This window comes from Numenius arquata, chromosome 3, assembly GCF_964106895.1.
Source record: "Numenius arquata chromosome 3, bNumArq3.hap1.1, whole genome shotgun sequence".
Lineage (NCBI taxonomy): Eukaryota > Metazoa > Chordata > Aves > Charadriiformes > Scolopacidae > Numenius > Numenius arquata.
The window spans coordinates 47,166,764-47,184,595 of NC_133578.1; the positions used below are offsets into that span (position 1 = coordinate 47,166,764).

A 17,832-nucleotide genomic window follows, 5' to 3' on the forward strand; every position below is an offset into this window, starting at 1 on the left:
ATACACCGTCAGCAAGCTCAGTGTTTGAAGACGAAATGACTATGAAATACTATGAGGTATTTTACCGTGGTAATTGAAAAAAAATACAACATCCAAAGAAAACCCATGACCCACATTTTACTAAGAGCAAAGACAATCAAACAGTGGCTATGTATATCCACCAGTATAAAAATATATATATATATTTTCATATATATATATATATAAAAAGAAAACAATCCTTCTCCTCCTCTCTCTGCTGATATACAAAAATATACACACAGTTATGTGTATATATTTCAGGGTCTTACTAGATTTCAGAGTTTATTTTTCATTTTTCTTTTTTTTTTTTTTTTTAAATGACTTAGGAACATAATTGGGCAAAAAAAATCCAGTAATTGCATGCATGCAAGCACATCTTGCCACTTGTGCATGTAAATTACACAATTTGTAAACAAGCGCAGAAATAGCATGCTCAAATTAGGCATCTGATTGCCCAATTAACTTGTTCAAAGAAAATCAGATGATAACCTTCAGTAGCTCCTATTATAAATTTTACTTCTCAGTACTACCTTACTGAATTCATAGTGTATATTCTAAATAACTGCATTGTTATTTTGTGCTTTTACATAGGCATAAGCAGTGATGCATGCTTAATAAAGCTATCAAGTGAACTTTGGACCGGATTTTAGAAAGCTGTTTAGATACTTAAAGTCCCCTTATTTCAGTGAGAATGAGCCAGCTTAGAGAATTAAAAAAAAATACATATCTGGTCTAATTTCAAATGGTATAAAAAACCCAACAAAGAAACAGGAATTTGTGGGCCTCCGTGCCTCTATTAATAGGCGAAGTTTTGCTTCTGTGTCTTTGATTTTTTTTTAAGGTGTCTTGTTTTCTTTAATAGGCAAGTATTGTTTAACCATATACATTCATATCCTAGTAAATCCTTACTTTATTTTTGCACCGAAATAATTGTTAATTAATGGTAATTTGATACAAGTTGAAACAGAACACCAGCTTGCTGCATTCAGGTGTATACTTTCTAATGGACAGAGAAACTAAAGTACCCAAATCTATCCAAGCACTGCAAGTAGAGAAACTTCGTGATTAGTATATCAAAATGAGTCAAGAAATGGACTTTTACCATAAATACGTTGCTCCTTTGCTGCTGTACTTCTTTTTCTGAGATGATGTTGTGGAAAGGGGGTATTTTCTTTTTTCCACCATTTTTTTGCATCAAATAAATCTTAGCAACTTTAAGAGCTGGGGGGAACGGGTAAAGCAGAGCAAACCATTATCTTAACAACAGTCTCTCAAATAAGAGAAAAGAAAGCAAGAGCAGAACTGCTGGGCTGGATCATGTCCCTGAACAGGTTTAACATATAATCCTGGTGGCTGCATTTACCAGTTCTTTACAGGCCTCCTGCAACAACAGACGTGCTGGTCCCACTCTTCCTCCTCCCTCAGGAACAGGAGAGCGGTAAGAAACCCTACTGGAGCCCCATTATATTCCTAAGGGTTTCAATCAAGCATCACTGGATTTCTTCCCTCAACTTCTTGTTGCGACAATACCTGCTGGTGACTTTCCATTGCTGCTTTTCTTCCTTAAGAGGATCAAAATCCAATTTGGTACTTAAATTACTTTGTTCCACTCCATTGGTCTGTGCTCAGTTTAAAAATCTTCCAGGAGCGCTTGTCCTTGCAAACTCAGGCTTTGCTTTTCTCCTATAAACAAACAAGAGAAAATCCCAACTCCTCCCCACATCCCCTTTCCAAAAATATAATATAATCACGATCATTTGTATCGGGAGAATTACTTAGCAGTCTCCAGTCTTAGTACAGCTTTTGTTGAGTAAACTGTAGCTTATACGACTCAGAAGTGTTTATTAGAAAGCTTTCAAAAAGAGATCTTCATTTCAGGAAAAGAAAAATTGTTCAGTTTAGCAAATACAGATGTTCACAGCACAGAGACTGAAATGGTTAAAAATGATCCTAAGGAGCAAGTAGCTCAGAGTTAGCAAAAAAATTAACTTTTTCCTTTCTTTTACAGAAAAACACTAATAGCTGCTCTGGTTTCCATACTTAGTAAGACAGAAATTTGTTGTATGTTCTTGGTTTTGCTATTTTTTTCCTCTATTGCTCCACACAGGTTTTGATTAGTGCTTCTCCTTGGCTACAAATGCTTCACTTTGAAATACAAAGCTCTTGTTTTAAAAAAAAACACCACCCCAAACACACCCCACACCCCACACGCCCCCCATCACTGGAGAGAAAATGGGAAGTATGGGAAGTGATACAGTGCAGCTGCAGCAATCTGGTTCTGCTGTTGTCCTCCCCCATCCCCAGATCCTCTGCATAATTTCAATCTTTAGTCGATGAACCTTTGGCAGGCCTTCTTCCACCGGCAGGCAGTGCACCACATATCTCTGTTCTCCATCCCATAGACCTTCCGACACTTTTTCCCCTCCCCTCTAGGCTTCCTGTCAGAGAGAAAGGGAAGCTGGTTAACAAGATGCTTTCATAGCTTTGCTTTATCACCCTAAGATCAGGACAACAATCTCAGTGGAGTGCAGCAGGCAGAGAACTCCCAGCGTTTCAAAGGGATTTGGGTTGGTTTTGAGTCACCCGGGAGCTGACGAAGTAGAGAGACATAGAGAAGCCTCATCTGGCTTCTAGAGCCTCTGTGGCAGCTGCTGAGCCCACTCCTCTGCTCCAGGGCTGATCCCAGGAGCATCCAGCCCTGACTTTAGCCAGCTACTAAACCCGGTAGAGATAAATGGTATTTTAGCCACGTGAAGTGCCAAGCCGTAATGGGCAGTAATGGCTATTCTGCAATGCAGTGCAGGTCACGTCAGGCAGAAAGTCCTCTTTGCTTTGGAGCTGTGGTACAAATAGCTTGCATAGCTCTGAGCAGCAGACCTTGACTGCCAGCAGGTAGCAGCTATGCAGAAGAGGGGAAAAGCTACCAGCTCCGATGCTTTGCCAGCCCTTCCCGCACGGTTTGGTCTGAGCTCACTGACTGAAAAACAACAAAGTGACCGAAACCAAGTTTTAACCCTTCCCATCATTTGCAGCACATTCACATGTGCTCCTTCCTTCTCTGTCGTCTCCAGCGTCAGCAAGGCAGGCAGCATCTGCTTTTACAGCTATAACAATTGTCATGTTTTCCATCTTAAAACCACACTCAAAAGTTCACAAGTTTAGAAAAGATCAAAGTCACTGTTAAAATGGAATTTTTTTATTCAACACACAGCAAGCCAGCAAACCTGAGGAGCAGTGCCGCAAGTAACCCAACGCTCGCTACAGCAGCGCCATCTGACCTAGCCTCTTCAAATAACTGTCCAGATAGAATTGTTTAATACGCGTATTACGTGCTGCATGGCACCCAGGGGAACCGCCTGGTGATTCCTCTCTTGTATACCTATGCATTTTTTTGATTACCGAACATTCATTAGTGGGCACAATCCATGAACTGGGAAGATCCTAAGTTTGGTTTGTAGCATATACAATGATCCGAGAGTCATGAGGAAAACGAAAAGCATGAAATCTTCCTTTTGTCTCATTTTAGGGTACAGTCATCTTTAGGACTGTGAGAAATAAGGAGTTCCTTTACTGTAAGAAATTTAGCATCACAGTTTGATTTTTTAACATAACTTTTCAAACACTTTTTAGGCAGACTCTGGCCAAACATCAGTTAGCTTTAATGGAAGTGAGCGTAGCTTATGTCTAGGAAGACGAGGTATCAAAAGCTTTGCTTTGATCTTTTTTCTAGTAAGATATGGTTTCTTACAATTCAGCTGAAACCAAATACCATACTGACTGAATGGTGATGAATACTCATGGCAGCCCAGCCTTTCAGGGAAAAAAGGAAAGCCACATAATGAAGGTCCGAATGCTTCAGCTAGTGCAGTGAATTTGGGCAGGACTGCTTTACAGGGCAATTTAGATCTGCCTCTGAACTCCAGACATGCCTGGCATAAGGCCGGCAGTTTTGCTTCACAGTCTGCCTTTTTCATTTCGCAACAGCTCACTTTTCCCCCGGACTTTGCCTTTGATGGTAATGAAAAGCAAAATAGGTCCAGAATGCTTACTCTGAAGCGTTCTAGTAAGAAACTGCCTGACAAATGCAATCATGGTTGGCGGTGTGGTTTTTTTCTGTTTCTTTGGCTCATGACATCTTATCTACTGAACGCCCTCTAGGTTCTGAGGCTGCTGGCCTGTCAGCAGGAGCTAATGGTCCCGTACCTCAAGCCAAATGCTACTCTAGGCGGTGATGAAAGAACTGTGTGGGACTGTTTCTGCTCTCCACTCCCTGCAGGACGATTATGAGTTGGTGAGACCTGTCAATACAGACAAAAAAGCTGCTTATGAAGAACATACACATATGAATGCAGTATAAACACTTTTCCCAGAAAATGCAGTTCATGATGCATGGTGGAAAGGTTATTTTATAACATACAACAAAAATAAGTTGTAGGTCTATTTAGAAAGATGACCATTTAGCATTAGGTACATTATATTAGTTCCATTATGTTTCCCTGTACTTCCAGTCATCCAAAAGGAGCAAACCAGAACACAGATCAGCATCAATTCAGGTTTTGGGAAATACAGAAAAAGCATTCATTCTTACTTAAGAACTCTGAATAGCTCTTACGAAAATTTTCTCCAATATAAACAGAGAAAATAACTGGAAAAATTAACTCTGCCCTGTGCTGAGATCAATACCAATAACCCCCCTGTGAAATAAAGGGATTTCACACGTTCCTCCTGCCTCTTTGTGGAGAGACAGCCTCGGAGAAGGGGCTTTGCTGCAGGGCAGTTACAATGCAGCCTCAAGGTTTTACTGGGAGTGCAAGGCAGCCCTTCTGATCAAGGCTGCTAACAAGATGTACTGGATTATTTCCTTTATTCTGCAATGTAAATCTTCTCAGCAGGTGTCCTCCTCTGTGAATGTTCCTGCGTGAAGGGTGTACTTTGGTCTTCTGACTTTCCAAATAAGCCTCCCACATGAGCCTGGGGGTTGGCAACATTATTTGAGTAATCACATGGCCTTAAGCTTGGCCTTAAATAATTCCTAAATTATTTACGGCTAGGGCCTTATTTTGCTCCTGAGTAAATGCCACAACCACTTTATGTCTAAAACACCAGAAAAAAAAAATTACAAACACTTATTTTTTTGTTGTGCACAGAATATAGCAAACTTCATGTGGGCATCTGATGCACGGAGTCACTGCCTCCTACAGCCAGGAACTGCAGGTACCATCATCATTTCCTGCATTGCTACAGCTTCTCACTCCTGCCCTTTTTAAGTCTTGGAATATCTGGAAGAATGTGAACTGACCTGACTTGAAGAGAGTTACTGAATGTGCTTTGATTTTTGATATAAAATCTATTTTATAGCTACTATGCAGTAGGAAAAAAGCAACTAATACTTGTAACGGAGTGCAGACACTATCAACTTTTACTCTTGGCTGGTAACTACAGAAATTTCTAATTTAACTGCATATGTAGCTCACACTCTGAACAAATTTAGACCATTACTGATATATGAAATATATCTCCAAAACTTGAAAGACATTTCCTCTCTCTTTGCCTGCTTACCATAAGTCATGTTTTATACATCCTGGCTCCCTCTGTCCTACCACTCCACAATATTGAGGGCAGCTTGTTATCTACTACCTTTTTTCCTATCTTTAACAATCACTTCCCTTGTTTTACCTAAGAATGATTGAAACATTGAAGATAAAATGCAAAGCAATAACACTTTTCTGGTCTTTGGCATTTACCACACACTGCACGGTTTTCCAGTCACTACCAGCAACTAGAGATCTCCAGTCAATTCTGCTAGGGTTCTTAAACGTTTTAAAAAACAGAAAATTTTTGTATCTACCACTGCTAACTGATACTCAACACATTCCTTAGTTATCACCGAACAGAAAAGTACTTTGATAGCCTCCTATGTTATAAGAAACTATCCTGATTGCTTTCGAACACAGAACAGGCTTGAGCAGTAATTGCAGCGCGCAGACTGCGTCTCCCCTCATGTTCTCCAGAGGGGGGGTCTCTGCACGATGGTGGCCATGGATTGACACACCAAGGCAGCCAAACTGCACTGAGGTTGAGCTTTAGTGTATTTTGATATGCTTTGCACCAGGTCTAAACAATACCAGTTGCCTGTACTCCTTCGCAGGCGACACTAAGAGCAGTTTAAGAGGAGGGTGTGAGAAGGCAATCCATGCCCTCGGAGGCTTTTCATGTTTGAAGTGTTGTCTAACACAGAGAATTAATGTGAAATGACAGCGTTTGTTTTAAGGGAGTCCCTAGTGTTCCCAGTTACATCTGCTGGGGGAAACGATGGAGAAGATTTGTGATCTGTAAACATCAGATTATCAAATTTAAAGATCTTCTCGCCTGTTCAACCTTTTTGGGTCTTATGAGCAGGGAAGTAAAAATCAGTATCACGTAGCGGAGATCATGCTGGCATTCATTTTATCCTACATTACATAAAAGTGGAACTATATGGTCATTAAGTCCTCCAATACCAAGAGATACAGACTCCAATGTCACTCAACCCACTTCCATCATTTAATTCGTTCTCCTTGTACATGCCCATGCTGTGCCTTAGTTTTTCTCCTCATTCAGTCTCAAGTGGTAGAGCAAACATGAACTTGCCCTTTCTGCTTCATGCAGAAAATTGCACCTAGTCATGACTCGTAGCTCTGCCAACACTCAACCTTCCCTTGCACCTACAAAGTTATCTTGGGAAGATAGTAAGAAAAAGTTTATTTCCCATCTACCTTGGGAATCTAACCTATGCATGATTCAGAGCACAACGTGTAAGTACTTTGGACGTTCCTCTGATTTTCCTCATTCATGACTACAAGACTTCTAGATAAATGCCTGCAGTTAGATACCCCTGAGCCTAAAGCAGCTGCATGCTGAACCCCGACTGACCCAGCTCTACATACAGCTTGTTTCGAGGTGGTTAAGAACAGGCTGATAAGCACATTCATGTTTACAAAGACTTTTTGATGCTGCTCTGCTAAAGACTGACCAAAAGCAAGGACTTAATGCAAGTCATGGTGGCTGTCCAAACACCCCAGCTCCTGGGACAGCAAGCAGGGAGTGCTGTGTCATCGAAATTCAATGTCCACAGGAACAAATGAGGAAACATCTAAGGTAGGTGTCAAAAAAAACATGAAAGAAGACTGTTTTTAAATTTTGTCTCTCTTGTGGACTTAAGTGCTGATGTACAGGTCTAGAAAGGGGACTGTTCAAAACCAGGAGTCTACAGGCCCCTAATGGGTCAAGGACAGGCTGGCCCCATTCCACCACCACTAGTAACATGAAGAAATGTGTAGACCTGTGCACTTCTGCAAATCTGTGCCTAATCCTTTACTGCTCAGTGGTTTGTCCAGGCCAAAAAAGTATCCCAAAGCCATTTTAGAAAACTGCTTGAATAAATATTAAGGGTTAGGCGAAAAGTAATGGTTTGAACTTACTCTCTGAAGTTCCCTTGGGTACTACTGACTAATCTCAGGGACCATGTACGTATACAATTGCATGAGTTTATAGTATGTCATAGTCTAGGTTAAATAATCCTCATAAGAGAAGGAGAAAGTCCCCTATTCTATAGCTTTCCAAAAGGCAGTTACACTCAGTGTAAAGGTGGGAATTGAGAGCACTCTGTTTTCATAAGGCAACATGTAGTTTACTTTGAAACAGGAGAAATGATATGCATTATATCATTTATTATATCATTATATCATTTATTATATCATTATATATACAATAACTTAATATACAGTTATTTAACATCACTTCACATTTGCACCCTCAATTACTGCACAAAATTTTCCACTGCAGGCAAGCTCTTGTAATTCAGAAATGATCTCACTGATGACAGAATAGTCTAATGTTTGCAAACCTAGAAGGTTCTCCCCGGCTTTTTTCTTTTTTTGCTAAACAGTCTTATCAGTGTTAGACAGAGATATAAAGGCAGTTCATATGGTTCCCTGAGCAGTTTATAATTCTGCCATCATCACCGCTTCCCCATGTTTTTGTATTGGGACTATTTTTAAATTGTACTTAAATCATTGGCATCTCCATGCAATTCTCAGAAAGTGATCTGGCATTTCTTAAATTCTTTTGAGAACTCTCAACTCTACAGCCACAGATCAACGCTGTTGCTTGAACAAATAAACTCAATGCCTATGTGTCTCTTAAGTGTCTCATCTTGTCCTCTTGTAAATGTCTGATTTACAGTGTGGCTAATTGCATTTTTAGATTCCCAACACTCCTGGCACCAATTTCTGCTACTCCACAAAAGAAGCTAGTTTCATAATTACTCTGTATCAACCCCATTGTTGGGAAATCAAATTCTCAAGGAACTTTATGGATACCACACTCTGTCACGGCACTCTTGTTCAAATTGCTGCCAGCATGATGTCTTTCACTGTTAGTTGTTCCTTGATGGAATTTAATAAATATTCATTGGCAGAGTGCAGTGTAATTGATTCAGCGACTTTCATTTTTTATCAGCCCTGCAGGATGCCACAGCCTCTGCAGAAAATCTCCAAGATTTGCGAAAGGTTGACAGTAAGAAGCTTTGGAGATTCACTTGATGAAGAGAAGGGAGAGAAACAGTATGTCTTATCGCCATGTCTAATATCCACTGTCAGGAGGAAAAAAGCTATATGGTTCTTTGGATGAGCAATGTGCCTTATATAACACACTTTAAAAATTCACAAGTTCATAAAGTGTAATATTAAATGAAATGTTATGATATCAAAAAGGTTTATGACTACAGAATATAAATTTATAGTGAAAAATGTTTTTCAATAAAAATTAGCATACATTGCATGAATATTTATTTCTGTTTATTGTACAGAAGACTTCCCACTACTCATAAATAGTGATTTACATTTAGTTTCAGTATTCACCACGCTAGGCGCTAGAAGCCTAATCCCTTTGAACTCCCCATAAAGCTTTTTAACTCCCCCTACAGCATCCACACCCACATTGCGTTACATTTAGGACCACTGGAAGTCTACGTTTAAGCAAACATCCTGCTTCTGCAGTCCTGTTCATGGAACCAGGCCTTGGGCTGGCTTTTTTGAAGAAAGAGTCAGAGTTGACTTTAGATCTAATACATACACCTAATACATCTTCATTAAAAATGACAAAATGCAATATGGATTAAACGTATTTTCTGTATAGAAGTACAGAATTTCGTGATTAATCAATAGGGACTTAAATATATATAGCCTACTAGAATCAGACTTTGCATTTCATCTTACTGTTACTTTCTGTTGCTTTTGAAATATGCTTCATCTTCAGAGTTCCTTTAAGTAACAGCCCTATGGCTTGAACCCAATTAGCCTGTTAGTCTAACCATCACTTCATTGATTTTCCATCTAGTTTTGTAAGAAACCTCTGAGTGGCACAAAAAGGAGCACATAGCGCCAGGCTCTGCACCTACCAGAATGTTCTTTTGTAAGCACGCAGTTTAAAAGATATGTATTATAGATCCAGTTATCTGCTTGTAGACACTGATGCATAAAAAAAGTAACTGTACTGAATTAAAGAGACTCAAAAGTGTTAAAATCCTGGCAAACTGAGGCATATACTTAATTTGTTTCTTTTCAGTACCTGTTATGTCAGATTTACTTTTATTGTGATACACTGTGAAAAAACCCAAAAATTTCTAAAAACTTTTTTTTTTTTTTATGTTGTTCACTTACTGGAATGCCAGTGAAGGTAACTGGAGGCGACTGCCAAGAGATGCTAAAGCTACTGCCATTGGGAGTGAATTTTGCTGACCCTGGAATGTTCACCGGAGGAGTGGCCTGTGTGAAAAGAAAATATCAGTCCAGTAAGAAGAACCGTTCCTCTTCCAAAGCACTTCAGGGGATCTTTTGCTCCTCGAAACTGTAAATCTATGAGAGACTTTCCGAGGGGGAAAAAGAATGCGTGGGGACAAGCATTTTACCCTTATGAGGGGGACAATCATGCACAAGCCAGTATGAAAAGGACATATTTATATATCACTGTTCTTAAAACTTTGTTTAGAGAAAGACAACAGCTCTCACAAAAATCTACGCAAAACCCTTTAAAGTGAGATCTGACAAAGAAACCCCACAAAATCAAACATTATTTACAAATAACGTTTAAAATAATGCCAGGTAGTAGCAAAAAATATTACAAATGATAACCTATTCCACAGTGACAAACAAGGCAGTATTTAAACTGATGGCAGGTGGTTTAAACAACTGAAGACTGGCTGGCGAGCCTTGTTGGTCAATAAGGTTAACGATCAACAGTAAGGGCTGGCCATTCATTTATCAGATAAATGTTGTTAACAATCATCCCAATTAAAACAGTCTTTCCTATTAAAATCAAGGAGCTGAAAACCATCCTTGGGATTCAAAAATGGAGCTCTTAAAAGACTAAGCTAAAGCAAATATTTGAAGCACCCCTGGGCCCCTTGAACTCTTAATTCTTCCCATCTGGATTGTAACACCCAGTGCTGCCCTGGGGTGCAATACCTGATAATCTGAGCTCAGACCGTTGAGGATCTTTCACCTTCGGCCTTCTCTCTGGTTTTCTCACTGAGATCTGAGCCCTCAGAAATTCTCCCCTACACGTTTCTGAATCCCATTTAATTTAGAGTCAGGAAATTCATACCTTTGCAGTTGCCCTGCCTAGCTGGAGCCCAAGCAGCCACCATGAACACGAGCTCCCTTTGACTCTTGAATTTCAAGCTTTAACCACAAAAAAAAAAGGCTCCTTGGTTTAAACTTATAAAGACCTTGCTATTAAAAGTGACTTTTTACTTCTGCTTTTCCATTGCCTGCGCCTGACAATTAACGCAATACACTTATTTAAGGAGTGTTTGTGTTTGAGGCCGCTGAAGTTGTCTCACAGCTTCAGGGAACAGAGCGATGACAAACTACAACCTGATAGTCCCCCATTAAAGATAATCTTCAGAGCAAACAAGTGCTGAAGCAATCCCCTGGAGTCTCTCCAAGAAAAAGAAACTGAGACTGCTGGATGCCTCTGTCTACGGCGGCGATGCTCTGCGGGCTGTTGAGCCTGCTGACAGCTCCAAGAGAATCCACACAGACACGAGGAGCAACATCCACTGAGCTCCATAAAATATAAAGACCTTGCTGAAAGGCATCAAGAAAAATTTGGCAACTCCAGATGGTACCAGTAGTGTTTCATCAAAACCCTGTTCAAACAGGAAGGAGTGAATGACCACGGTGCTCCTGCCAGAAAGAACTGGAGGCAGCTGGGTGGGCAGCGAGCTCAAAGCTGGGGTCAGCACAGTGACTTCCTCAGGTATTCGAGTAAGACCTGCAAGGGAAATCCTCGATGCTGAAAGAGCCTGCCTGTAGTTCCTCTGCGGCTAAATTTAACAGGTACAGGCACTAGTTCCATAATGAAACATAAAGTAGAATCATAGAATAATTTAGGTTGGAAAAGACCTTTAAGATCATTGAGTCCAACCGTTAACCTAACAGTGTCAAGTTCACCACTAAACCATGTCCCTCAGCGCCACATCTGCATGTCTTTTAAATACCTCCAGGGATGGCAATTCTACCACTTCCCTGGGCAGCCTGTTCCAATGCCTGACAACCTTTTCGGTGAAGAAATTTTTCCTAATATCCAGTCTAAACCTCCCCTGGGGCAACTTGAGGCCATCTCCTCTTGTCCTATCGCCCATTACTTGGGAGAAGAGACCGACCCCCGCCTCTCTACACCCTCCTTTCAGGTAGTTGTAGAGAGCGAGAAGGTCTCCCCTCAGGCTCCTTTTCTCCAGGCTGAACACCCCCAGCTCCCTCAGCCTCTCCTCATAAGACTCGTGCTTATGCATGAGACGTTTAAAACTGCTGTAATTTGCAGTTACCTAAAATGCTCAGTTCTTTTTTTCTCAGTGCCTAAATATCTGCCTCAGACATGATCAGATTTACACAGTCAATCACCTTCTTCATTTGTTTCCTAAATGCGCATCTTTGCTCATCAAGCACAGTCACCTTTTTGAGGCTAGCATTTCAATCTCTTCCACAAGGTAAGCAACCATAGCATTACAATGAACGGAAGAGTTTCTATATCCTGATCTCACTTTTCTTGAAGACCTCCATCTAATTTCCAATCAAAATACATTCATGGATAATTTATAATTATTTACTTGTGCCAGCATTGCCCTTATATCGAAATAGCACAAGCTTGTCCTCTTCTCCTCTCAGGTTTGTCCTCTCACTTTCTTCCCAGGCAGCAATCCCATCCTCTCCTCACCTTTGTCCAAGCTGTCAGTCCCTGGGCCGGAGAGGCCCTCCGTGTCCTCCCTGCCCTCCCTCTTCACTTTGATCACCTTCTTTCTAACTCTTCTAATTGGAGCCCAGCATCCTTGAACTTGGTTGACCAGAACCCTACTCAGGATCTCAGTTGAAGTTATCCAGGGGTCTTGTACATGGCACTGAAAGTCCCTGTCTCTCTTAGATATTTCTTTACCAGGAAAGCTGACAACTTTTTTTTCCTATTCACAGACCTGTTGTTGTTGGCTGTACTGATCACGTCCTCTGAGTTCATTATCAGCAACGTTTATTATAGTATTTATATATAGTATTTGTCTAGTACCAAAATGATTTAATGACAATGAGATCAGGCCCAAATACAGCTTTTCATTCAACTCCACTAACAACATTCAAACTTGCAAAATAACGCACTGCAGTTCTCCCTGACTCCCCAGCTCTCTCTCCTACCCTACATTTAATCTCTAGCCTAACAACTACTACCTGTATGTTTTAAAATCAAATGCTCTCCTCAAATCCAGAGGGATTTGTTCTTCTGTACTTCATTATTTACAAAGCTACCTTGTCCGAGGAAGATGTTAGACTGTTCTAGCATAATCTTTCTTTGGGGTTCCATTGCAGTTCACCTCATTTGCTGTACTTTCCAGAATTTCTTCAATTATTCCTTTAAATCCTTCCTCATCCATAGGTCTGGGTGAGAGAAGAGAGTCAGGACTTGCCTGATCACTTCCCCATTGCACCTTTCTTACTACAGGTATTATATTTACCATTTTCCAGTCATATGGGAAATGCAATCAACTGAAGTTTAAGATTCTGCGACCCAGCTTTGGGTTCCGTATTTTTTTCTGTCTTTTAACAGGAATCCTGGGATGAACATTATTCAGCCTCTCTTATCTGAGTTTGTTGAGCTGTGAATTTTGCTTCTTCACTCGGCTGCCCCATCCCTGGAGGGGTTCAAGGCCAGGCTGGATGGGGCTTTGAGCAACCTGGTCTGGTGGGAGGTGTCCCTGCCCATGGCAGAGGGGTTGGAACTCGATGATCTTCAAGGTCCCTTCCAACTCTAACCATTCTATGGTTCTACAATTCCTGTTCAATACTTCATTTCAGTTTTGATACAGATAATATTTTTATCAGAAGTAAAAAAAGTTTTAAGATTCTGCATATGGCTAACTCCAGCAAGGAAACTGCAGGAAATACAGTGGTATTAAAGATGCTGTCATCACATTCTCTTCTATTCAATTTTACACAACAGATTAGTCACAAGAACGCTTAAATGCTAACAGTGGAGGTTGGGCTCAGTTCCTCCTCTTGCTGGTGAGAGTTGAAACTCCACTTTGCCTCCCGAAGGGTGCTCTTCTTGCTGGGGTAGAGGGACCCTACCACAGGATGCCACTGCTCTGCAGAAGCTGACTCCTTTGCAAGGAAAACCTGAATGTGAGCTGGGCAGGGACCCCATCTCCTGCTTCCGACAGGAATGCCTTGAACAGTTTGGACTGCGTCACTCCTCGCTGATGAAACGAAGTATTGAAACCACAGCAACGTGAAAAGGAGACAGGGCTCGCTCAGACACTTGTAGTCTCGTGTCGTGGAATACATCAATTCAAATCCAATTCAAGCGGCTTAAACATTTGAACTAGGATTTCCTTAAGCAAGTGCTGTACTCAAAGGCTGCTTATAAAAAAGGATCAGGGGAGTCTCCAAATTGCAGGGAAGACTGTAACAACTGCAAATCCCAAATGAAGTGAGACTGTTCTCAACAGCCTAGACTTGGTGCCTCACCCTGTGAGAGACAGGGCTTAAGCCAGACTGAGAAGAAAAGTCTTTCTCCTAGCTGGTTTGATCAATCCCCCCTGCTATCCAATGTAGCTCCCACCTGAGGAACCAAACTTCCACCCATGCTGTCTGTTGTGGATGAGAGCCTAAACCAAGCCTGTGAATTCTGTGTGGTTCCCTCTGCCCTTTTAGCGGGTTTGCTCTAGACACACAACAAAAAGGTTTCATCTGCACAATGCTGTATACCAAAGTTATTTCATCTGATAAATTTAACAGAGTTCAGTTGTCCGGTGCCTACACAGGTCATAGACCACACGACTTCAAAGGCTCTACTCATCTTTTCTCATATGGCATCCAGACTAAAATATGTCAAATTTTAGTGCACTTTTACAATTAATTCTTTCTGTCTGAACTTAGTTGGAAGTTTTTGGAACAGTAGTTTTTGGATCTGATTGGATTTTTGCTATTTGCAAAGCATTACCTCTAAGAGTAGGACACCACACATGCCTTTTCATTCTTCCCACTCTACTCCACATACGCAAACTGACATCTCACGCTGTACAAATAAAGGAAATGAATTGTTTCTGGTATCCCTTGGGTACTGGCCTACAGACACATCCAGTACAAGCAGAGCTGAAAGGAAGACTCTGGTAGGGATTCGGCTGACAGAATGAGAATGTTTACAGAGCAGGAGACCACATCTGAGAGCATGTCAGCTTGCGCCCTCCTTATGGTCAGTGGAGAATTAACTGATGTAGGCAGTAGGATATACAGAGCAACTCTTCTTAACCTGAAGTATGCACCTATGAGTGGCTAAATAATAATGTGTGGCACCCCAAAATTCACTGGCTATGGTGAGAGCACAAACAAACAGACTAGCTCAGAAGCAGACACCTAAATCTAAATGAGATGAACCGCTTGGGCTGCCCTGAAAACGTTTCAACCCATTAAAATTAGACTTGGCTTTTAAAAACTCAAACATTGTGATCTGACATTTCTTTATACATTAATGACATTAGTGTAATCAATGGAGTTCACTGTCCCTAGCGTTACCTGGTAAGCATGGTCCGTGTGTACGAGGTAGAGGTTGGTAGGAGCTGAGCGGCTCAGAGGTGTCATCAATTTAGTCTCGGTTTTGGCACAGGAAGTTTCAGGACGGATTGCATCTTGGGTGGGAAAGGAAGGAGGAGATGCTAAAGATGGAGAGACTGGGGAAAGACTGCTTAAGCCGTCAGCTACTGAGTCCGTGTTGAGCCTGATTTCTGTATAGTAAAAATCCTCCTCTCCATCACTGTAGTCAGACTCTCCTACACGTCTGTATCAAGACAAAGAATGAAGGTCTGATTAAATGAAAGCAAGAACCCCAAGGAAAATTTTAAGTTCTAGATGCATGAGCAAATACATTAGTACTGCCAATAAATTAATATTCCCAGTTTCAACGCTACCAGCATTCTGGCTGCAGGGAAGGGGGAGAGGAAAAGAAAATAATCTAGTCTGAAGCGAAAAGGAGCAGGAATATGATTATTTTTTCCTGCGTTATTCTGACTAATTCTTTGACCTGGGAGTAGATGCTTAACTTCTATGCTTCATCTTAGATATCAGCTTCTCATTCCTAACTATTGAAGTTAAGAAGAATCTCAATTCACTTTGACTTTAGAAATGACAGAGCAGTCACAGAAGGATGGGTAAAGGTAACAAACACAGGCAAGATATACCTCACTAATCTTATGGCAAACAATATGTAATCTTATCACAGGTTACTTAATTAAACCAAATACAGTTAAGGCTGTGGTTCACCGTAACTTTCCTTGGCATAACAGAAGAAGCTGCTGGAAAACAGTCTCATCATACAACTCACTCAGACACAGGTAATGAAAGGACATAGATGGGCTGGCTTGCCAGTGCAGGACTTTCTGGTCCTCTTCTCCAGAGGCAGATTTACTGAAGGAGGAGACGTAAAAGACTTAATCGCTTCTGTGTCCCCTGGCACTCTCTGCTGTGTGTTTGAGCCCAAGTGCCAGCAGCAAAGCAGCCCAGTCAAATAGGTAGTTCCCAGTACATGTTATTTTGAAGTCCCAAATAAACCCCTATTTCAGCACATTTATACATACAGACTTAACTCACAACTCACACATGCGTATTTTCTCCTCCACCTGGGAGCCCTAAGGGTCCTCCTGCCTGCATGTCCATACCAGGGCTGAATGCTGGGCCTCTCTGTTTCCAGGCATGCACCCCAAGAACAGCCCCATGCCAGTTCCTCAGCCTGCTACTTGTGGTCCTCTTGCCACCTTACTCAATAAAACTCATTGAGAGTATGGGTTCAGCAGCTTTGCAAGGCTCTGCCAGAAGTATCGCCTGCCGGACTGCTGCCAGTCACTCACCAAAACCCCTCTCTCCGCCAAAGTTACAAGCTCTGAATTCGAGGGAAGTTCTGCTGTTTACTTTTCCCTCTCCTATGCTACTAAAAGGATGTCCCCAAAACGTTACAGGACAAAATGCAACACTTGTAACTGCACTCAGAGAGATTTTCTCTGTTTCTGATAGCTTCACTTTTCAGAGCCTAAGCCCAACAGCAATCACCATGACCTTCACAAGACTGTCCCGAACTCCACACCAGCCTACTTCCTCATGGCCACTTTAAAATTAAAGCACTGAATAACACAGACTTACACAAAGGAGATGTATTTCCCCATACATAACAGGTGAAGACTGTGAGTTCCCACTGTAACTATAGATGAGACAGTGAGATCACTCAGTGCAGGACATTTCAGTTGCAAACTAAAGCTCTAAAACAACCCTGTGTCATACAAGATGCATTTGCTTTTGCTTCTAGTCCAAGTAACATACACATGGAATTGCAGCTCAGTTTCTTTTTCTTAGGTTTCCTAGGTGGTTGGGGTTTTTTTTCGGCATTAATTTGACTCAGAATTAGCACAAGCACCTGATCTGATGTGAAACAAGGCAGGAAAGTATTCATGCAGGACGCCGAAACCTGCTGTCCTTGCACAGTGTCAGCCTGGATGTGACATGTGGGTAGCACGTGTGAAGTAAATGCCACTGCGTTGTGCAGCTGTTAAGGCACGTGCAATGTGACCTAGAGTTGTATTTGACTTTCTAGAGAAGTTCACAAAAGTTCAGGAAAGAAGGTGCCTCGCTGTTCCCCTTGAAGCACTATGCCATAATTTCCTCAGAAACTGAGAGATCTGAGACAGAAAAGCCAAGGACAATTCAGCTCATCTCCCCAGCCAAGTGTGACTTCTCCCCGCTTCTATACCAAATCCTTCAGACTTCCAAAGAGCCTGCTCTCTTACCCAAGATGAATGGTCCGGATGTGTTTCTGGATCCCTGCAGCTGTGCTCAGTACCTTCCCACAGTTTTTCCACAGGCATTTGAACATCACCTTCATGGAGTTCTGAAAATGATGAGTAAAGCAACATCAGATGTAGGGAAGATAGAAAGAAAACCAAACCACCCAAAACAGATATAGTTACAAAACACTGTGAAGGTTCAAGAGCCTGTAACTCCAAATTTGTAACGCTGTAATAGTCTCTGTCATCAGTGTCATCCTACTGAAGTGAACAGAATCCCAGCAAAAAGCAGCAGGAGCAGCCTGTGACAAAACTTTACTTCTCTCCACTCTTTGGCATGGCTTTTTCATTTGCAAGTTCCAGTTTCTGCCTCCCCACTAAAGGAGGCAGACGATAGAGAAACTTCCTACGTTTCTTTGGAGCCTTTCAAAGAACAACTGATGAGGACTTCTCAC

General features: G+C 41.5%; 1 protein-coding gene across 2 annotated transcripts in view; it reads right to left on the reverse strand.

Moving 5' to 3' along the window:
- Positions 1-336: 336 nt before the first annotated feature.
- Positions 337-17,832, reverse strand: part of ZNF704 (zinc finger protein 704) — a 100,308-nt gene continuing 82,812 nt past the window's right edge. For both annotated transcript variants that reach the window (XM_074145283.1, XM_074145284.1), the window contains exons 5-9: positions 17,381-17,481; positions 15,123-15,384; positions 9,723-9,827; positions 4,225-4,319; positions 337-2,459 (exon numbers count right to left, since the gene is read on the reverse strand). In XM_074145283.1, the coding sequence (XP_074001384.1) occupies positions 2,348-2,459; positions 4,225-4,319; positions 9,723-9,827; positions 15,123-15,384; positions 17,381-17,481 (675 nt within the window). In that variant the 3' untranslated portion in view covers positions 337-2,347. The remainder of the gene's footprint in view (positions 2,460-4,224; positions 4,320-9,722; positions 9,828-15,122; positions 15,385-17,380; positions 17,482-17,832) is intronic.